The sequence below is a fragment of the Nansenia antarctica genome, assembly GCF_963989245.1.
Source record: "Nansenia antarctica genome assembly, chromosome: 4".
NCBI classification, from domain to species: Eukaryota; Metazoa; Chordata; class Actinopteri; order Argentiniformes; family Microstomatidae; genus Nansenia; species Nansenia antarctica.
In genome coordinates, this window is record NC_137689.1 from 23973613 (window position 1) to 23997060 (window position 23448).

General features: G+C 48.3%; 1 protein-coding gene across 1 annotated transcript; it reads left to right on the top strand.

Annotated features, from left to right (window-relative positions):
• Positions 1-2991: 2991 nt before the first annotated feature.
• Positions 2992-18752, top strand: tlcd3a (TLC domain containing 3A; the record flags this gene model as incomplete). The annotated part of the gene is made up of 5 exons (XM_080529274.1): positions 2992-3113; positions 8744-8830; positions 12278-12497; positions 17433-17528; positions 18390-18752. 5 exons carry the CDS (start codon positions 2992-2994, stop codon positions 18750-18752), a joined length of 888 nt encoding a protein of 295 aa, XP_080385400.1.
• Between the last annotated feature and the right edge of the window lie 4696 nt (positions 18753-23448).

The following is a 23448-nucleotide window of genomic DNA, read 5'->3' on the forward strand; positions in this document are numbered from 1 at the left end:
AGTATGGTTTGGATTCAAATCCTTAGACAAGATCCTAAAGTAGAGGGCCAGTAAGGTTTGGGACTAAGCAGGGGTTCATAGTAAAACAGCATTGTTTTGCCGCCTTTTTAAAGAAGAGGACATTCAATTCAGTGGTATTTGCCAATCGTTTTGTTTGATCAGTCAGGCATTAATAATTTTTTTGAAAATGGTTGTATTTTTGCATATGTGAGCCACGTTTCAAACTGATATTCTTTCAAACAATCGATACCTCAGATACAACAACTCTATCTACATGAAATCAATAAAGGCCTACTCACTTACTTCCTGTTTTCAACCAGTATTATTGTATTATTGCTTCTTCAAAACGCGAAAACATTCATAAGTTCTGTTTCCGTATGGCAACATCATCAAAATCCTGCTACATATGTTATTATCATTATTATTATGGAATTATTATTAAGTAAGCTGCATTACTAACCTGAAATGATGGCGCTTCTCCCTTCAAGAACGATTCACTCCCTTACATCTGCTTTTATACCCACCCCAGTATCACCTCACCACGTTGACATCATCAGTCTTTTTTTCCTCATTTAATTATTTGCGGATGGATTGAGGATGTCCGTCATGAAAAATTCTAAATGACTGTTTATATATTGCCAATTTATGGCCAGAGAGCCATAACAATTACGCAACAGGAGCGGCCTGCTTTCTGCTTCTTATCTTAGTGCCAATGAGGAAAGAGACAAATACAAAAAGTACTGCATGGGACATTGTTCTAAGGCTGTAGCTAAGTTCTTAAATTAATTGTAGATGAGATTATACTATCAACTATAATACGTCCTCAGGAACGGACCGTGGACTGCGGATTTTGATAGTGACCCACCCTGCCAGGTTTCGTTTCCTTAGTTTTCACTTACCAGGAAACTAGCTGAGAAAAACCGGTGCTGAGTAAATCGACGGCAAAAAGTTTGGCCACCTCTAGCATTTGTGGCCCTCAGCAAACCGCATAGACGGCTTACGCCAATGGCCCTACGTTCCTCTCATAACTGACAACCAGAGCCAATCTCCTTCCCTCTTGAACGGCTATGTGAACTCGTGGCATTGTAACACACTGCTGGACCATAGAAGCTTGAGTGGCGGGAGCCAAGTGGTCAGACGGTTTCCTACATTGATAATGGAGACAGAGTGGCTCTCAAATAACTCTAATAACAAATGGGCAAAGTCAAACGGGACGGTGAAGACAGTGCAGCTGTACTGTATGTATATGTTACGGTACATGTGGGAATACGGTACATGTGGGAAAACTAGGGTTAGGGTTAGGTGCTAGGGTGACTTGGTACATGCTGGCATGTCTAACCCTAACCTTAACCCTAACCCTACCCCTAATCCTAACCCTAACCCTAACCCTAACCCTAACCGTAGCACCTAACCCTAACCCTAGTTTTCCCACATGTACCGTATTCCCACATGTACCGTAACACATATATCCCATATAGGTTAATGACGATGCTGAGCTCTTGTGAAGGCCTTCAGGCTTGTGTGAGATGGTTGAATATAGGTTGATGTTAATGTATGGAGAGAGGGTTTGCCCCTCCCAGGCAGTCATGGTGATTGGACCCTGCGAGAAAGCTGTGCCACCAGGATCACCCCTGTGCGTGTGTTTGTGTGTGTTTGTGTGTGGGGGGCGGCAGGATTAAAGCTCTGACGGCCTAGCACTGCACAGAGAACAAAGGGGATCCTGTGTGGACTCAGCATCACTGGGTGACCTGTGGGTCACTAAGCCCTCACACCACGAGCACTCCACCACTCAGTGAGCCCACAGACTAATACCACAATGCCACCTCCCCGCCCCCCTTGTGCTTGTGCAAGCCATCGGTACTCACTACCGCCCCCCATTGCAAGTAATACAGAAACTAATATCTTCAGAACTGTCAAACATGAATAGGCTTTATACACAACGGGATACAGCCACAATCCCCAACCATACTGTGCTGGCTCCGATATGTTCATTCTTTCATATGGTCCTTTTTTAGCACTGTGTGCAGCAACCAGTAGCCTACAGCTCAGTTTGGCACTTACGTGTGAATTAGGGTTCACAATGTTTACCCTAGGCCACTGTCCGACAGTCAATGTAAAGGGAATCCTGCACTATACATTATTTTGAGAAGAACAGATCATTGTCTCACTGTTTGAGACAGATGCTCATGAGTAGGTTTTTTATGTTGAGTGCAAACATGCATCATTTTTGCAACGACGCAGAGTTCTCTCTTGAGACTATTTTAAGGAAAGAACAACAGTGAAATCTCCCATCTATCTGGGATGACAGTCCCACAGTGTCAGTCCGCTGCTTGCCTACAGAGGGCGCTGTCTTGCGGAATGCACACATGCACTTGCCCTGACTGTGACAGTGTGTTTGCGGGGGGGTCTCTCTGCTCTGCACCGTCAGGAATTAAAAGCGCTTGTCGAGTCGTTGATGGTGGTTAGCATAGCTAACGGTACCTCACCTTCCACCGAAGCCCTCCTTCGCTCTCTTTGTGTGACTTCAATAATTGTCATATTTTAACGTGGACGGACTAACATGCTCGATTTTTGACTGCTGGAATATTCTGGAGAGAGTTCGGGCTCTTGTATGAGATCCTATCTAGCATGGTGGTAGCTAGTTGGGGGCTAACTACCGGCTTTGCGCCAGGAGTGAAGACCAATCAATCACCGGATACCTCCACCGTACGCTAGTGTGTGTGACTGTGTACAGTGTGCTGGTGCTGCTGAGGCAAGGGGAAAAAGCGCAGCGGTCACACCACCGGTGGCTGGATCTTGTGGATCTCTACACTAATGCGGTCTAGCAGCGAATACGGCGATTCCCATTCCCAGTCACCGGTGTCGAAACGCTAAACGCGGTGTGTGAGAAACACTACGACAGACAGTTCCTCTCGACCCAGATTATAAGAATAGATAGATAGGTCACCCCAGCCCAGCTCCATAGCGGGACATAGTGCACCAGGCGCCAGGATGTTGCAAGTGTTGGCGTGCGGCGCGGTAGTGTTCCCCGGGCTGTTCTTCGTCTTGCGGAGAGTACTACCGGCCGTGTTCACACGGTGGACCCATGCCGACGTGGTGCTGGTCAGTGAGAGGTAAAGTGGTTTTCTGTCCTTTTTTTTATTACACAGTAATAACGGTCTCGGTTTATCCCAGGCCATTATTAGCTGGCCGGGCATGCATTAGCTGGGTAGCTCCCCCAGCTAGCACAGAGAGGCTATCATCACTAGCTCTCTAGATGGTTTGGCAGAGGGGGGCTTGAACTCAATTAGCCAACAGTGCCAAATATAGATGATTAGATGACAAAACGATGGCTTTCGTCCGTTTGATTTGGCCCCATAACGACCGAAAATGGTCTTAGCCTACCCCCCCCTAGCTATAATCTTCTGGTGGCGTTGATCACTGTCGTGGGGGCTTAGTTACTGTATTGCAACATTCACATTACAACATCGGGACTATTTTTGCGCTCTGTCTTGGGTCAGAATGACACGCTCACATGCGCCAGGGGTCAGTCCCGATGCTCGTTTGAACCCTGTCACTCGAGTCGGTTAATCCTCCTCCGAGGTTTTTTTGGTTATGCAATGTAATGTAAAGCGCTGAACTATAACCGAGCAGATCGCTTGGCCTCTTAATCACGCTCTTATTAATTCGCTGATGCTCATCTAACGGGGAAATGCATTTCTTAGACGCATGTGTTGATGCCTGGGGGGAGGGGGGAGGAGGAGGAGGAGGAGGAGAAGGGGGGGGTGCTACATAGCTCGGTAGCTACCGTCAAATCTAATGCCTCGCCAGCTTGCTACTAACAGTATCTCGAAGCTCATGTCGATGTCCTTTGGGGGCTGCAATGATGCATCAACTCTGTGGGACGACAGTACATTTAGGATACAGTCGAGCCGGCTAACCTACCGATGGAAGACCCTCCTATTCTCCCAGACATTGCTCAACAGAAAGTGTTGCATAGGCCCCTAGACCCGTTTTACTATTTCATGGCTTGCTACAGTTAAAGTGCCAGGGGGTCATTCGGCATAATGGCGAAGATGAGTTACAGTATGTGTGTTGTCAGTCCCATAGGTAGTCCTTACTGTGTCATGTAAGTGTTTACATATGAACATAAAATGCATTTCATTGGTCCTAATCCCCCATGTGATTGTTCTCAACAGTGGTGGATGGTGTTTCTGTCGCCTGGGTAACACGATATGTCTTATCACCACCTGCAGCTGCGTCTATGGGACTGATGTATAGTCAGGCTTTCTATTGACGGGGCCCTACGTATCCCAATCTCTACACAACATCCCTGTTTAGCCACCTAGTTGGGTCATGCTTTCCTTACTTAGTTGTATCCAAAGTAACTCAGTTAACTAAAACATTCTATGTGGCCTGTGCAGGAAACCCAACAATTCATGTGTCGCAACATAAGCACCATGCTCAAACCAGCTGAGCTTTAAGAATCTGTCAAATCACGCTGTTTAGGGCTACTTCCACTTGTGTGGTATTTTTTTTTGCCTGTTGTCTGGCACTGTTTCTAAAGTCGCGTCAACGCGAAGGGTACTTAAAGGCATGACCTTGTCCCAGTTTTAAAAAAGCCCTGCGTTCATTTGGGGCTACGCACACTCACCATCATAGAAACCATGGTCATAGCATTGCACCGACGGGGGGGGGGGGGGGCGGTGCGGGGGGGGGGGGGTGACCTCTGTCTGATACTTAAACACTCACAAAACAGCCAAGAAGGCATTTGCTGCCGCCCGCCCCTTTTCCGATTTCACCTGTCTGTCACTAAAGTGCTGAACAGTGCTGGACAGGGTGATACCCAAACCTCTTGACGCCATGCCAACGTGGCTCTCCTGCATCAAGCGGCCTCCGAGGAAACATCCACCGTGTTCCTCCAGCTGTGGTGGACAGAGAGAACCTTTCCCTGCCACCCCCCCCCCTCCCCCCCTGGACATTGTTGTGTTAAATTGTCCCCCGTTCGTTAACTCTGTGTTCTATGTGCTCATGTTATCTGTTGCTTGCTGTTTCTGTGTTTTCTGTTTTTCCCATATTGTCAGCGTCTTTGAGCCCCGGAAAAGCACTAGGCTATATAAAAACAATGTATTATTATTATTATTATTATTATTATTATTATTATTATTATTATTATTATTATCAGCTCCACTCTGAGGACACGAATAGACCTAGGCGTACACAAATTACCTCAGAGATGGCAGTCAAGCGAACCAGCCAGGTAAATGAAAACCAAAAATTTCATAGAAAATACTACAAAATGATGAACCAAAGATCTTCCAGAGAATCATCATCATCATTCATTCATGAATGTGGAGCGCGTGTGGGAGAGCCTTAACCCCGTCCCTCTCAAACAGATTCCCAGCATCCTACCATGAACAGGGATGTGACAATGGCGTGATTATGTGAACGATGTGATTGTGTTGGTCGCATCGTCTCTCCACAGTCCCCTTGTTAATATGTCAGGCAGCGGCCGAGCTTATGTGGCAGGCAGTGCCCAGATTAGGTTGTTAAACTGAGCAGTCGGTAGCCTGCGTCCATGTGTGACTGTATAGGGCAGCGAGGGACAGAGAGAGGAGAGACGGAGAGACGGAGAGAGGAGAGAGAGAGAGAGAGAGAGAGAGGAGAGACAGAGAGAGGAGAGACGGAGAGACGGAGAGAGGAGAGAGGAGAGACAGAGAGAGGAGGAGACCGGGGCAGAATCTCAGTGCCTTGTAAATGAGTGTTGCTCTGTTTGCTCTTTTTTTCCCCCCCCTCTCCTCTGTCACTTTTCCTCACGCTCTGCACTCTCTTCCCGGGCCGGCCCGGGCACCAGTGCACTGTGGTGCTCTAAATTACACACCCCATTAACCGTAGTAGCAGAAAACACTGCTTCAGAGGAGATGGAGAGAGAGAGAGAGAGAGAAGGGGCAGTCTAGAAACACAGAAGGGGCAGCCATGGTCAGTAACAGTAGAAAGTAGAAGACAGAAGAGAAGAGAAACCAAGGTTATCATCAGTAACAGGGAAACATTACAACATTACACCCCCCCCCCCCGAAGCCTTTAATGGGGTACTGGAGGACACAATGAATGGTTTGTGCAAATCTAGGTCTTGTGACTGAGTGCGGCCCTAGGAGGCAGTGAGGCGTAGGGGTAAAAAACGAAGGGGGGTCACATGACCGTTGTTGCCATGCCGAGCCAGCGTCATGGCTGTGGTCCTGTGGAGAAGGGGCCTCCAGAGCAGCAGGTTGCAGGTTCAAACAGGAAATGAGATATCTCTCTCTCTCTCTCTCTCTCTCTCTCTCTCTCTCTGTGCTCGTAGTGAGACTCTGTATTGCTGTACACAATCACCTTTAATCATTTGAAAATCGAATGGAGCATAAAACCCATGATTAGCAAGTCGCTGTGGTAAGGGCGAACGAACGAGTCTCCGTCATATTTCAGAGCTGCTGATTACCGGAGGTGCCAAAGTCTGTCAAAGCCAGGGGAACTTCCTGGCTGTCGAAAGCCTGGTGGACTCTCCCAATGACTGATGTTTGAAACACTCAAATTATGTTATATGGATGAGGGATCCATATTGCCTCTTGCCAACTTCCTGGTCAGGTGACCCCTGGCCAATCGAAAGTCCCTTATGTCAGGTGCTTCTCATTCATTCACCTCACATTCATGTGGTTAATAGGCGTCTGCAGGCTCGGACAAAATGCAACACAAACTGATAGCTCTTCTATCTATTAGCCTGCCACTGTAATTGCTTGTGAGGCAGGATATAGAGAACCCTGGGTACAGTAGAATGCTTACGTCTTTCATTTGGCTGAAGCGCGGAGGAAACGCGATATTCGGACCAATAGCGGACTGTGTGAATCAACAAAGACGCTCTCTGGTTAGTTTTCATCTCGGAGTCCTGACGGTTGCGCATGTGTCTACAGCATATGTCTACAGAATGTGTACAGAAGTCAGATTTTGCCTTTATTTACCTGTTGTTAGTTAGCAAAAATACCTTGTCGGGTTTGTTTATTGAATGTAAATACTGTAGGCTATACCCAGGGTGGTAATACTAGTTTAATTTACTTTAATAAGCTTATATTATATAAGACAAGACCCCATCACCATCAACGGGTCCGGGACGTGCACACCAAACATCATCTCTGATGACCTCACCTGGGATGTGCACACCAAACATAATCTCTGATGACCTCACCTGGGATGTGCACACCAAACATCATCTCTGATGACCTCACCTGGGACGTGCACACCAAACATCATCTCTGATGACCTCACCTGGGACGTGCACACCAAACATCATCTCTGATGACCTCACCTGAGATGTGCACACCAAACATCATCTCTGATGACCTCACCTGGGACGTGCACACCAAACATAATCTCTGATGACCTCACCTGGGACGTGCACACCAAACATCATCTCTGATGACCTCACCTGGGACGTGCACACCAAACATCATCTCTGATGACCTCACCTGGGACGTGCACACCAAACATCATCTCTGACGACCTCACCTGGGACGTGCACACCAAACATCATCTCTGATGACCTCACCTGGGACGTGCACACCAAACAGCATCTCTGATGACCTCACCTGGGACGTGCATACCAAACATCATCTCTGATGACCTCACCTGGGACGTGCATACCAAACATCATCTCTGATGACCTCACCTGGGACGTGCATACCAAACAGGTTGTGAAAGAGGGACAGTAGCGCCTCTTTCACCTCAGGCAGGCGCAGCTGAAGAAATTTGGCATGCGGGCCTTCTAACAGGCACAACTGAGAGCATCCTGACTGGGTGCATCACTGCCTGGCACGGCAACTGCTCTGCCCTCAACCGCAAAGCGCTGCACAGGGTGGTGCGGACAGCCGAGCGCATCAGTGGATGTGAGCTTCCCTCCGTCCAGCATATATAGCCTACAACAAACGGTGTGTCAGCAAAGCCCGGAGGATGATCAGACCCAGCCACCCCAACCACAGTCTGTTCGAAACCGACGCCGTCCAAAAATACGAAGCCTCTTCCGGAGCCGCAGGGTCAAAACTCATAGGCTAACCAACAGCTACCTCCCCCAGGTGATCAGGCTCATAAACAAGCACATCCCATGCATACGGACTTCCTATCCTTAAGCACACAGTCACTTTACTCAATACTACCTCTTACACCCACAGCCATCGAGCGCAATACGCATGACATTTCTACTCTGTACAATTTTATTTTATTTTTTTTACCGTTATTTGTCTCCCACAACTTGTCACATGTCCAATTGTCTCACTTTATGTCTTTATTTATCTTGACTTATCTTGCCTTTGTGCTGCAATGTCAAGGAACCGAACCCTAAGAATTTTACTCTCTCACACTTGTGTCATGTGACTTGAAACATGAAACTGTTCCTTGCTGCAGCGTTTCTTCTGAAACTTCCACGTCCATTTTTGATCTTTGAAATAGTGCTAAATGGCCATGATAAATAAGGAGTGATCAAAGAATGAGATCACATGATGAAGAATGTCAAGCGAAGAGCGTTGTATGGGTCTCAACATAGCCTAGCGTCTGTCTCTGTGGCCCGAGAGGTCAGCAAAACAACATGATTCACCTTTAACCCTTCTACTGCAGCTGTGTATATACAGTATGTCTGCTAGATATTACCTCACTAACTATCTGTCTCTCTCGCTCTCTCTATATATACTTTGATTAGCTGCAATCATCATAAATTAATAATTTCTCTCCCTCTCTCTCTCAGGCTTGTGTCCTCCATCCATGCCATCATGGCCACTACAGCAGGGGTCATCGTGGTGTCATCGTGCCGGGGCAACATCATGTTGGACAAGTAAGGCACCCACCCACCCACTCACCACCATGATCTCCCCCTCTCCCCCATGGTTCTCCTGATTTCTCTTGGCATCTCATCAACCTGGCCACACCCTCTACGTTTCAGCCAATCACCACCATGCGTGGACAGTGGGATTATCCCCCCCCCCCCCTATTTGTTGCTGAGTGAAAACAAATATACATACAAACACACACACACACCGGCACATTTGAGCCCATTGATATACACTAGCGACTGAGGTCTAGGCTACACGACAACAAAACGACAACAAAACGCATCGATCTCTGGCCACACAAGCGTTTTCTCATTGTCGCACAAAAGAATCTCTGGCCACATGGTACTATGGCGTATTCAGGTACACTGGGCATGCACCTGCAGGTAGACCCAGAAAATGATGAAATGATTCAAATATAATTGAAGTACCGTAAAATAATAGAAATTCATACATTCAGTAGTATTGTCAACTCTCGATCAATCTCCTCTCCACTTTACATTACGTCTGCATCCAAGTTATGGCATGTATACGTTATTCATCTGTGTAAATTTAGGTTGTAAAAAAAGTGCTGATGCATAATAAACTTTATGATAATTGTTGAAGTGCCGCTTGCTAAGATGTTTCTAAGACGATAAATAATATCACAGCACTGGCTTATCAAGTGTAGGCTATTGCTGAAGACTTGCGCTGAATGGTTGGGTCGCACGCAATGCGCACATCACACATCAATCAACCAAACTTTATTTATACAGCATATGGGTGTTCCGTGCCTAATGCTTAGACCTTTGATGAGCACTTGTTACTTGCCGCTTTCTTAATTTGATTTAGCCTATATAGCACAAGTCATGCATTGAATGTAACCTCAAGTGCTGAACAGTAATAAGTAAACCACAATACATGTCGAGGGCCGAAGAACATAACCTCCTATCTGAAAAATTCACTTTTTTTTTTTTTTCTTGTAGAATGCTATTTTTAAAAAAAATAGCATTCTACAAGAAAACAACACAGTTATTTTTTAAGGATACCCCTATACAATTCATACAATTGTATAGGGGTATCCTTAAAAAATAGCATTCTACAAGAAAACAACACCGTTTTTTGTGTTTTCCCAAAAAAGTAAAATTTTCAGATAGGAGGTTATGTTCTTCGGCCCTCGATGTGTGGGTGTCCGCGTCTTCGTTATCGAAAAACGCACCCAATCGCCAGCCGCACGACTCCAAAAAACGATACGGAAACACCCTCCCAGTATTATCGTCTCGTCACCGTCTCAGCTCACGAATTCGGCGGAGCCGTGTAGCCGTGAGGTGCAAACAATATCAGATCCTCGCCGTTTCAGCCAAATCCGGTGCTGTGTAGCCGAGGCCTGAGTGTAAGCGAGGGAAGTACCTCCCTGTCTAGCTCGCTAGGCTGTATGATGAATGATCCAGATGCAGGCCCGGGCCATGGCTGGCTCCCCCCCACCTCCCTACCTCCTCTATTCCCACGCCACATCTGGTGACCCCATGTCCTGTCCCTCAAGGACAGCCCACCCGTCTGTTAGCTCCAGTCCCAATGTACCAGCTGCTGTCCTGTTGTCCTGCCCCCCCCCCCCCCCCACTCACACACACATACACTCACACACATAATCCAGCAGATTCATTTGCCAGGCAGACGAGCCCCAGCCAAGCCCAGCCTCAGAGCAGCGCTGGCTACCTTATGACCCGTCATCAGGCTGCTAATCCCCTCCGGGCTTAATACCCCCCACAGCACAGCCCAGCCTGCATGTGAGTCACTGGGTGCTAGTCACAGACACACACAGACGCACACACACACACACACACACACACACACACACACACACACACACACACACACACACACACACACACACACAGATAGAGCGGTAAAGTGTCATGGTCACAACCCGCAGGGCACTGGCAGCATCATGCTCTGATCAACTTAGCTAATTAGACTACTGTTTGTGTTTATTTGTGTGTGTGTGTGTTCCAAAAATAATGAGGCAAATCAAAATCTCTAGCTCTACGCCAGTGGGAGTCACTAATTTTAGCCACATTGTCATAATACAATCACTGAAAGAGCTGCCACCATACCATGTTAACCGCACTAACCTGTACCTAAATGAAGTAGTTCCTGTCTGCTCACGCAATACCTTGAATAGAAATAAACTCCAAATACAGCACCTAAAACAAATAGTCTTGTAGAAACATCCCAATTTAAGAGCAAACATATTGTACTTCATAGTCTGGTGAGAGGAAGTGTGTTTCCTGCTGCTTGACTCTTCTCATAGAAACATAGTAATGTGTTAGAAACACCCCCCCATCTCAGATACGGTTGCAGTAGTGTAACGTTTTGATCGCCGATACCGATACCAACTGAAGTAGCACGACTTGTATTCTCAGACGATACCACGGCCAACAGGAAAAACATCAGACATAGTAAAACAATATCCTTTCTATCCTTTCCTCTAATCAGATCGCGGAACACGGAACTTATTAAAGATGACTGTCTCTGTCACAACCGCAGCCATGACATGAACTGTCCGGAGTCAAGGGTGGCGTGGCACAGGAAGATGATATTGTATTTCTCCTGTCCTGAATATATTTTTCTGTGAAGTCCTCCTAATGCTAACCTAATGCTAACCCACTGACTCCTGTCACATGAACATTCCACACTTTATCCTGTGTTTCATAGGGTGCCTTGCAATCATGCGTAGGACGCCTTATTTATGTAAATTGTCGGCTGTTATCTCAGCTGCTTCGTGCCGCCCGACGCGTGTATATATAAACAGCTGCTCGTCTTACAGAGGGGGAATATCGTCACAGAGTTTCACACGTCTCGTGTTCATGTTTCATTTCTTGATTTTAAAACCGCCGGCCGCACGCAGTCGGCACCGTCGCACGCGACTGTGTTTGCTAGCTCCGTCAGCCAATCGAGGCTCTGCGAGACGCACGGCGACTACGCCAGCTCTAAGCTGTTAGTCGGTGTACGGAGGCCCTGTGTAGCGCGTGACCTCGAGAGCAGCAGTGCTCTACAGGTGAATCCAGGGGGCGGGGGGGGTCAGGGGGTCAGAGGATCAGCTCTTACCTCCAGGCAGCGCTGGCCACGTGGTTAACCACGGCAATCAGCTTTTATTAGGCTGCTGCTGCTGTGTTGCTCCGTTCCAGCTCTTCCTTACAAGTCGCATAAGCTGCCAGTAAAGCCCTGTTGTTGTGCGGGCGAGCGCGTGCGAAGCTGACATGGAGACGTGTGTGTGTGTGTGTGCCGTGTGTCATGTGTGTGAAACAATTCAGTGGAAATACTTCATGGGTGTATTATCTGGAACGTGGGAGAGGTCTTCAACACGCATGACTTCCTCCCCTACTCCAGAGTCGTTCCAGCCCCCCCCCCCACTCACTCACCCACCAGTGTCCTCTCCTCCTTTTCTCTCTCCATCCTCTCTCTCTCTGCAGGCACTGGCTGGCCACCTACTTTGTCGTCTGGTACGGCGTGCCCTACATGACGTACGACATCTATGCCATGTACCTCAGCCACTACCACCGCTTCCGGGTCAAAGGTCACGAGGAGTACAAGGAGCACTCCCTCAGGACGCTCAACTCCTTCATCCGCCGCGAGTTCCTGTTGGTGCTGCATCACATCGCCCTGCTGACCATCCTGCTGCCTGTCACTCTGGTAACGGAAGGGGGAGGGGGAGGGGTGAAGTTGTGTAGCCCACATGTCATCTTATTGAGTAGGGTTCCACTCTAGTATTATTATTATTTTTATTATTTTGGGGGGGACAGAGCAAGTAGAGACAGACAGGAAGTAAGGAGGAGAGGGTATGTCAGCAGGTGTGCACTGTAGGCCATTGTGCTAGACCACTGGACCCCCCCCCCCCCCCACCCTCAAGGCTATGAGCCAAGAAATATGACCCCCCCCCCCCGTTGCACAGGACCATTCCCCGGGCTGACCCCACAACTTGACACCATGAAAATATGATTCGTTCAAGCTTTGTATAAACGCATGCTCAAAATTACATGGGTATTTGTATTATGACCGTGTGAATGATCAAAATTATCTTAAAATATGTGAAATGACACTGATGTCACCACTGTCCACAGCAGGTTATATTTTGAAAAGGTTATTTTTGAGTGGGGCAGTCCCACTCTTATAGTAAGTAAAGTAAGTTACTTTACAGGTACGTATCAGTGACCTGAAGTGATGATCAAAGTGCATTTGCTGGTCAAAAAGAACACCACGGTTTATAGGGCTATATAGCTTTATATTATTTTTATTTTTATTTGTTTGGATAGAGACAGTCAAGAAAGACAGGAAGGTAAGGAGAAGAAGGGTATGTCCCAGGGCATGGGCTGGACCTTCATGTTGATCCCCATAGGATCAAACCAGTATGCATTGTTGCCACGTTAATAATAGCACTACTATGCATAAATAGCATTACCATTACCATGTTACCTTACCTACCATATGGTTACCTGCCATATTGTATTTACAGGAGGGAGAGCAGGGAGGGAGAACCCCTGTAGTTGAGGGGGAGGAGGAAGAGGTGGCATAAAAAAGACACGGCACTAACCCTAACTGACAACCTCTTTAGAAAAGTGTGTGTGTGTGTCTTGGGTGTCTCTGTTCTGCCAGTGATTTCATTGTCCACTCCTACTCGTATTCCATCACCAGCATCACCATTAATATCCACATGTATAATGACAGATGAGCGTATAATTAATAAAATAATTGACAGAGCTTATCCACCAACCCCCCCCCCCCCATTATCGACACACGCACACACACACACACACATACTATCCACACGCGTAGGCAAGGTAGCGCACATTTCATGTGGCGCTCAGCAGTAGCGCTCCAGGTGCGTTGGAAACCCGGCCCTTTGTTTGCTGTGGCTGTCAATGGTGATATGAGATCACCTTACCCCACCCCTCCATTATTCAGCTCCAGCTGCTGTGAGCCTGCTCTCCTCTCGTCTCTCCTCTCCTCCCTCCCGCACTCCCTGCTTTGTCTCTCCTTCCACACACTCGGGTAACACGTATGCTTACATACGCACACGCACAAAGGCTGTCACACACCATCTCTCTCTCACACTCAGCACTCATGCACATCACTTTATCTCTGACTCAAATACACACGTACACACACACACACACACACACACACACACACACACACACACACACAGCAGGGGGTAGGGTGGCATAAGCAGTAGGCAGGTGGAGGTAGTGTAGGCAGGTGTAGTGTTCCACCCTGTCTTCCAGGGCAGATGGTAGGGCTGTGTCTGCCAGGCTGCTGCCTCCATCATTACACCAACACCCTGTCCTCTCGGTCTGGTGCATTATCCATCAACCACCCTCTGATGTTATCCATCAACCACCATCTGACGTTAGCCATCAATCACCCTGGGACATTATCTATCAATCACCCTTTCATACATAGGCGTAGGAAGCGTTGAACATGTGTGTGGGACAATGTAACAATGTAAGGGTGGTCTGGCGGTTCTCCTCCAGAGCATTTTGAACACAGTAGATGTCATTTCCTGTATTCTGGTGCCTTTTAACAGGTGGTTTGATACTTTAATCTGGCTATATCCGAGCAGGTACATTTTGTCCCTCAAGAGGAAGTGGTTGGTCCCAGATCACATAATATATATATATCATATCAAACCAAGAGATCGCCAGCCCAAAAAATAGACCAGTGTCTACTCTACAGTAACAAAGGAAAAACTAGCCTACTTCCTCCTCTTTTCACTGTTTTGCGTCCGCTAAACTTTAACGTTAGCCAGCGTTAGCCAGCGTTAGCCAGCGTTAGCCAGCGTTAGCCAGCGTTAGCCAGCGTTAGCCAGCGTTAGCCAGCGTTAGCCAGCGTTAGCCAGCGTTAGCCAGCGTTAGCGCTTCTTAGCCGTTAGCTAACCGAACAGCGAGGCTGCTGTCAGTCAGACTTTGTAACCAAAACAAGAAGGCTATAAACAACAGGCCAACAAAAATACTAAACATTTAGTTAAATGCCAAGCTTTGATTCTCGCTAAGTTAACAGTCTCCTGAACATTTTGTGGTGACAGTGTGTGACTTTATCTCGGGGTACCTGGCATCCGGGCATCAGCTAGCATCTAGCTAACGTTCGCAGCTCGCTCGTGGGTATGTGAGTGCGAGCGTGCTATGTGAGAATCTGCCTGGGTGCGCCGTCGTTGATTTGGGTATTCTCTCAAGAAGCACGCGGGATGGATTTGGTAATGACGCACGACACTCTGCTGGTCTCTGACAGGGACATATTGCAGGTGGAAAAAGGGCTAGCTGCATCTGGCTAGCTGACAATAAACTATCAATACACCTAGGTAAAACTGAAACCATCCTATACGGATCCCCATCTAAACTCAGAAAGGCTGAAAATTTTAAAATAAAAGTGGGTAACATTAATATCACAAGAAAAGAGGATATTACATACCTGGGCTCCATCTTAGAGGCAAATCTTTCCGGAGATAAAATGGCAGCAAAAGTAATCAAAAAAGTGAACCATAGAACTAGATTCTTGTACAGGATATCCTCACTTGTCAGTAAAAACACACTGAGGACCCTATCAGGAGCTCTCATTCAATGTCACTTCGACTATGCCGTAACATCATGGTACTATAGAACCACAAAGGCCCATAAAACAAGACTCCAGACAGCCCAAAATAAACTGGTTAGGCTTCTGCTAGGCCTCAACCCTAGGACACATCTAACCGCTGCTAATTTTTTGAGCCTTGATTGGCTACGAGTAGTTGACAGAGTGCAGCAGCTTGCACTGGGCCTGGTCTTCAAGATACGCTACACCACAAAGACACCCAAGTACCTGTCAACATGCTTCCAAAAAGTGAACAACGTCCACACATACAACACCAGAGGAAGCTCCACGAACCACGTTCAACCGCGTTGCACCACAAACAAGGGGTTAAACTCGTTTGCAAACTATGCAGTAAAAATGTGGAACGCCCTTCCTATAATCTTAAAGGAGTGCAAAACACTGCCCACCTTCAAAACCACTCTCAAAAAACATTTACAGGAGGCTGCAATCCGTAACTGGACCCTCTAAATCAAAAATCAGATTAAAAGACCCGAACTACCCACTGTACATACTTTGTGTTTTGTCCCCCGCCCCCACCTGTGGTGTATGTCCCCACCTGTCCTACCCGCTGTACATACCTTATGTTTTGTTGTATTGTTCTTCCCATGATGGATGTATGTTTATCTTGTAGATAGTAATAGTTATTTGTCTGTATTATCTTGTAGATAGTACTAGTTTTTTGTCTGTCTTACATGTAACGATGAATTGAGAATCAAGGACCCCAATTGAAATAAGCCAGTGGCTTTCTTGGGTTTTTATCCTGTTAGTTGACCTTGTATGTAATATGTACTTTCATGTACCTACTTCTGCAAATCTTCTAATAAAGTTTTCAATCAATCAATCAAAAAACACAGTTAGACCGACACAGATAGATCGAGTGGATAGACCGATTTGCACAGATTTTCGACATGGTAAAAACATGGTGAAAGTAGGGGGGTCTAAACTAATACTTTTCAAAAGTGAGTGGGACTTGTCCCACTCAGAAGAGCTGCAGCGCCCATGCTTTTACATCATCCATCAATACCCCTTTTACATTAATGCAGGATGTATTTCACCACCTTGTCAACATGTTATTGTCTGTCTGGTCTATACATTAGAAAATGCTTCCTTCCTTCCCTCCTTCCTTCCACCCTTCCCTCCTTCCTTCCACCCTTCCCTCCCTCCTTCCTTCCTTCCTTCCTTCCTTCCTGAGTGTAGTCGTAGTTGTGATGAGGTTAGGTTGGTGTAAGCCATGGGGCGGTGACTGCTGTCACTTACCCAGTCATGTATAGGAACATGGCAGGGAATATGCTGCCCAAAGTCTGTCTGTGGCCATGAATGTGTCAGTGTCTTGTATTGTAGCTTCAGCCTATTGGCTATCATTTCCTGTCTACATATGTGTCTCTCTCTAGGAGAGGGGATTTTGAGTATGTCTAAAAGAGTGTCTGTCTCTGTCTGTATGTCTGTCTCCCTGTCTCTGTCTATATGTCTCTCTGTCTGTATGTCTCTCTCTGTCTCTGTCTGTATGTCTCTCTACCTGTCTCTGTCTGTATGTCTCTCTGTCTGTCTCTGTCTGTATGTCTCTCTACCTGTCTCTGTCTGTATGTCTCTCTCCCTGTCTGTCTGTCTGTATGTCTCTCTCTGTCTGTATGTCTCTCTCTGTCTCTGTCTCTGTCTGTATGTCTCTCTCTGTCTCTGTCTCTATGTCTCTCTCTGTCTCTGTCTCTATGTCTCTCTACCTGTCTCTGTCTGTATGTCTCTCTCTGTCTCTCTCTGTATGTCTGTCTCTGTCTGTATGTCTCTCTCTGTCTCTGTCTGTATGTCTCTCTCTGTCTCTGTCTGTCTCTACCTGTCCCTGTCTGTATGTCTCTCTGTATGTCTCTCTACCTGTCCCTGTCTGTATCTCTCTCTCTCTCTCTCTGCCTCTGTCTGTCTGTATGTCTCTGTGTCTGTCTCTCTCTCTGTCTCTGTGTCTGTCTGTCTGTGTGTAGTGAGTGACGGTGCTCTTCTCTCTCCATGCCTTAGTTCTACAGGAATGACCAGGGTGATTACTTCATCGGTTGCCTGTTCCTTACAGAGCTCAGCACACCCTTCGTCTCCCTAGGGAAGATCCTCATCCAGGTGAGACACGCACACCCACACACACACACACACACACACACACACACACACACACACACACACACACACACACACCAGATATACATTCACTGTGCCTACTATACATGTGCAGTTGTAAACACACACACACAGAAATTCACACACCTGCTCTGCAAATCCACTGACATTGCGTGTATATTGTCTGTGTAGAAAAGAACAGTGAGCAGTGAAAAGCACAGCGAACAGCCCTCTGTGCCTCTAGCACAGTTTCTGCTGACGTCTGACTTCTTCTGGAGAGAGAAAAGAGCAAAGCCTAGCCGCTCGGCCCGCTCGCTCTTTACCCGCACTGCCCTCTTGTGGCTCAGTCAGGCACTGTCGCTCCACTGAAGATGCGTATTGTTGCTATTTGCTATTTAGCTTTTAGCCATTAAGACACATTTAAAAACACACACAAAGCAGTGTTCCTACACGAGTCTGGAATCAAATATTTACAATTTCCAGACTTGAAAAGGGATGAGAAAAGAATAACAGATGTCAGGACGCTACACATGCAAAACACAAACCCCACAAATCGACAGAGCAAGTCTGAACATCGAAAAGTGAGAGAGGGTGTAGGAGAAATGAGAACGTAGGAAGGAACCCTGACAGTTGTCTCAGCCATTTGAGACACACAACACACCAATTGTGATTTATTTTGTCCAAATGACTCGTTGACTCCCTTCTCTCTCTCTCTCTCTCTCTCTCTCTCTCTCTCTCTCTCTCTCTCTCTCTCTCTCTCTCTCTCTCTCTCTCTCTCTCTCTCTTTGTCTACTATCCATCCATCCCTCCATCCATCCCTCCCTCCATCCCTCCACCCCTCCATCCCTCCCTCCCTCCCTCCAGCTGGGGCTCCAGGACTGCTGGATCCACAAGGCCAACGGGGGGATGGTGCTCCTCAGCTTCTTCCTGTGCCGGATCGCCCTGTTCCCCTACATGTACTGGGTGTACGGCCGCCACCACGGCATCCCCCTGGCCTCCGTGCCGCTGCGCCTGTCCCTGGCCGTCAACCTGGGCAACTTTTGCATCCTGGCGCCGCAGGTCTACTGGTTCGTCCTGCTGTGCCGCAAGGGCTACCGGCTCTACATGCGCAACCGTCGCGCGGCGGCGGCGGCGTTAGCCTCCCCAGACTCCTCCCCCCTGTCCCCAGGGCCCGCCCACGCCGCTGTCGCAGCCGTCTCGGACAACACCACCAAGGGTGACCAGTAGAGGGCGTTGTTGTTGCCCGACCCCCCCCCCCCCCTTGTTCTCCAGCTGCGCTCGAGTCGTCTCACAAAAATGAACCCACCATCGTTGACTACTACTACTTACTACTACTACTACTCCTACTACTCCTCCTACTACTTCAAAGGCACTACCGCTACTCACCACAGTCCCAAACTACTTAACTACTACTATGTCTACTACTACTACAATTGTTACTACTATGATTACACTAGTACTGCTATCGCTCCTCCCCCCATCGCTCCCCCATGCCCCCCCCGCAACCCCCCCTTACGTTCCCCTCGCTGCAATACGACGCCCCACTCGACCCCCCCCCCCCAGCCCACCAATCCAACCACTACTGATGATGATGATGGTGATTTATGTCCTCCCCCCTTTTGATTGATTTGGGTTTTCTTCCTCCACGGAATGTTCTGGATTGAGTTCTACACTGGTTTTTCCCGACGAAGATGGTGAATAGTGGGGGGGGGGTTACCTCCTAGAAAATAGTACAAGTGATGATGATGGTGATGGGAGCTGCTGCCATTTGAACGCGAAGAGGCCGAGACCCTCCCCCCCCCGCGCCCCCGCTGTCCCCTTCCTGATGAGGGACACACTCCTGTTCTCTCCTCCTCTCCTGTTCTCCGGCTCTACCGATGGAGAATCTGTTACAAAGTGGTGGATTGAATGACGGCCCGTTGTTTTTTATTTTAATTTGTTGTTCTCCTGTTTGTTGTTGTTGTTGTTGTTGTTGTTGTTGTTTTAAAGTGTGAAGCCCTGAGGAGACCCTGTGTTGTCCCCTCCCAGCCCAGTTCTCCCCCCTGGAGAGCCGGAGGGAGGGGATAGGCAGTGCTGCCGGGCGGTGGGGGCGAGTGGCAGCGTTTACAAACCGATAGGTACGGGTGTCAACTCACTCTTTTGTCAGCATTTTATTTCATTTTAATTTGTTCTGCTTTGTTTGTTGTTGCACCGAGCTCTTTGCACCAGCATAGTTACACAAAACCCATTTAATGTGATTGATTGACTCCACCCCTTTTCCACTCCAAACCCCACCCCCCCAACCATCATTTGTTTCCTCATCCGCCTGTCTCCATGGCGCCCGGCCAGTGCACCTCAGCGCTGCTTGTCTCCCTCTGTTTACGGCCCTGTTTACACTAGTCTAAGCCCCGCCCCCTCAGCATCACAGGGGACGGGGGTGGGGGGGGGCACCTCAAGCTCCGCCCCTCCCTGCAGGAGGAGGGAGGAGTCACTTAGAATCTCTTTGTCCTCCTCCCCTACCTGAAGGGGGTGACAAAGCTCAGTCTGTTTGTTTACACACACACACACACACACACACACACACGCACACACACAGACACACACAGACACACACACACACACACACACACACACACACACACACAGGACTTACTTACTCAGAGCGGTGCAGCAACAGGGTTTTGTTTTTCCCGGGTTACTCTTACGCTCAGTCGCCACGGCGACAGGCCGAGCTGCTACGGGGGGGCGGAGCCTTTTTGAAGGTTCACGCGAGGTCAAGTTTGTGCGGGGTTGTCGGGGGGGTGGGAGTGGGGAGGGGGGAGGGGGGTGGTGGAGGGTGTTCCTCTATAGGTCAATGTTTCCCTCCAGTCAGGGGGCATGCGGGGGGAGTCGTATTACACTGGGGGGGGGTAACATGGCACCCGGGATCACCACGGGGGGCCAGTTACAGCAATAAGACAGTAACGTAGAGACACACACACACACACACACACACACACACGCACACGCGTAGTCGAGCTACCCCAACGATTAGACGTACCGAGACACACTACTGAGTAAGTTCCTAGCATGAAGCTGGAGCAGGATGACTAACAGCTGCATGAGGCCCTGCTCCACCCAAAAAAAAAAACATATCTATATTCTATATTTTCAAACAAAAAGTTGTCTAATAGAAGGAAGGCTTGGGTGTGGTGATACTTTCACTCCATACGTTACATTTTATCCTCATGGTTCCACATTGTGGAGGACGGGGGGGTTGTCTCCTGAACTTCCTCGGCTCTGCGTCGGTGTCAGAGAGAGAGAGCGAGAGACTCGTACCTGGAAAACCTGTTACAACGAACGCACACGTTTTTTATGCGATACACCCCCCCCCCCCGAGTTTGGGTCGTCGTCGGAAAATACTCAAGGCCTTGAACTGCAGAGGGGGCGGCATATCTTTTGAAGGCATAATTCTGTATAAATGATATTATTCTGTTTATGTGTTACGATGTTGTTTTACCCCCAGAGTGTGCCCCAATGGCATGCGACGACTGACGCTTGTGTGTTAGCATTAGCATGGAGGACCCGTTCATAGGGATATGTAAATACTGGATGACAAAATATGTTTTTAGAAGAATGCATACCATATGAATTCTAGTTTTTTATGACAAACTTGACAAACTTCTGTAGGTTCTGTTAGCACTTTTTGAAACGTCTGTCGACGCCATCTAGCCACATTTGAGAGGTACATTTATATCACACACACACACACACACACACACACCACCAAACGCACTCATCACATTCTTATGTTTTTGAACACTGACCAGACTTAAAGGCTGCCCTCAGCAAGCCGTGTGTGTAGAGATGTGTGTCAGATCAGACTTAGTTGATAGGACACATTTGAGAGTTGATGTGTGTGTGTGTGGGAGTTTATGAGTTATTAAGTGAGGGAAAAAAACTCAAGCTTACACCCGGTGACTACATACACAGCTTTAGTAAATCACACTGATTTATGGAAAGTTTATCAGGTCTTCAGAGGCCAATTGAACACGGAGGCCCTGATCTGTGTCTACAGTGTCCTCCACAAGCATCGGAAAGAGGAAGCATTCTTTTTGGTCTTCTTTTAGCTCTGCACTCGATGGATTCGAAAATCAAACAACGACTATCGGACGTCACGGTAGAGATTCTCTACTTTGAGCTAAAAGACACCCAAAACGCCTCTCCTCTTTCCCACCTCCGTTAACGGAGGGCACTGAAGGATCTGTGGCGTACCGTACCCCGACCGTACGAGATCTATGCACAGAGGCCCTTATCTGCACGTCAGTGATGTCAATGTAAACCCAGTGTGCTTGTTTTTAGGGGTGGGGGGGGGGCTGCCGTCCAGAACCCAGCCGGGCCCAAACCCGTGGCCATGCCAGGCCCTCCTCCCTGGGCTTCCGGCGGGGCCCGCGTGACGGTGATGAGAAGCGCTGTGGGTCCGGCTGGGCTGGCTGGCAGACGGTAGCACACGGGGCGGGCCTGTTCCCTAACCGATGGAGCAGAGCTGGGGGGGGAGGGGGTGGAGCCCAGCCCCAGCACGGCTGAATGATTGGCTTGTTTGTCGGCCTTGGCTGCGGTCCAGAGCAGAGCAAGGCGGCGCAGTTCAGTCCAGCGTCACGGGCCCTCTCTCGCTCTCGGCCTCTTTTGTTGTCGAGGCAACCCCACGCCGCTGCTTCTGGAACCATCCCAGGCCCCTTGTTGGGCTCTCGCTCTCTCTCTTTCTTGCTCTCTCATGCCCTCTCTTCTTCTCTGGCTACATTTGTTCCCCCCTCTATCTCTGTCTCTGTCTTCCTCTCCTACAATGTCTCTCCATCTGTTTTCCCTCACGCTTGTTCCCTTTAAAAAAAAAAAAATATTATTATTTCGTTCTCACTCTTACATATGTCGTTCCCAGACACGTCCGCCCAAAATATGCCAAAGGTGTGGTGGACCAACGCGTCCAACTTGGCCTCCGTTAAGCCAATAGAAAGATCGTCGGAAATGGACAGCACCATTGGCTTTACCTCAGAGAAATCATCTCTTTACAAAGAAAGAAAAAGTACTGTACTTTTGACTGGTACTGTGTGTAATGTTCTTCTATCACTATTTGCACTTCTGGTTAGACGCTAAACTGCATTTCGTTGTCTAGTACTCGTACTCTGCATTGACAATAACGTTGAATATCTAATCAGTCGGATCTAAAGGTGGAGGCAGACAGTGGTTGGTTATGTTCATTCGTAATGCATGATGGGATAGAATGAGGAACGGTATCAAACGGGTTATTCCGTGTCATTCGATTTCGGCCTCCACCAGCCACCCCTGCTCTACACCTCTGAATCTTTTCCTTTGTCCACCCCCCCCCCCCCCCCCCTCCATTTCCCTCTCCATCAGCCTAGTAGGAAGGCCTAGTGGTGAGTTCCGTCTCTTAGATAGTCTTGGATCGCGCTGTTATTAGATCCCAGGGTAGTTCATGGTCTTGGCTTGGTACATGGCGTCTCCCCCCACCCACCCCTGGTTCCTCTCTGAAACCTTGTCCTTTGAGAGAGGCCCTGTGCTGGCTCCCTGTGTCTGTCTGTCCAGTCAGCAGTTCAGGGTGGGGGGTGGGGCAGGGGGAGGGGGGGGGGAGCAGAGGGTTAAATGGGCCAGCAGGCTGTTTTATAATGAGGCTGTAGGATTTGAAAGCTGTGTGGAGATGTGCAGCTCTCTGTCTCTCTCTCTCTCTCTCTCTCTCTCTCTCTCTCTCTCTCTCTCTCTCTCTCTCTCTCTCTCTCTCTCTCTCTCTCTCTCTCTCTCTCCCTCCTGCTGTCTGCTCTGACTCAGCCCACCGCAGCCTAAAGGCCCAACCCCCCCACGCACCATCTGCCCACACTGTCCCCACAGGTCAGGGCCACAACGCCCTTACCATGCCCTCCCAGTCACATGTCCACGTCGCTTAGGAACGTGT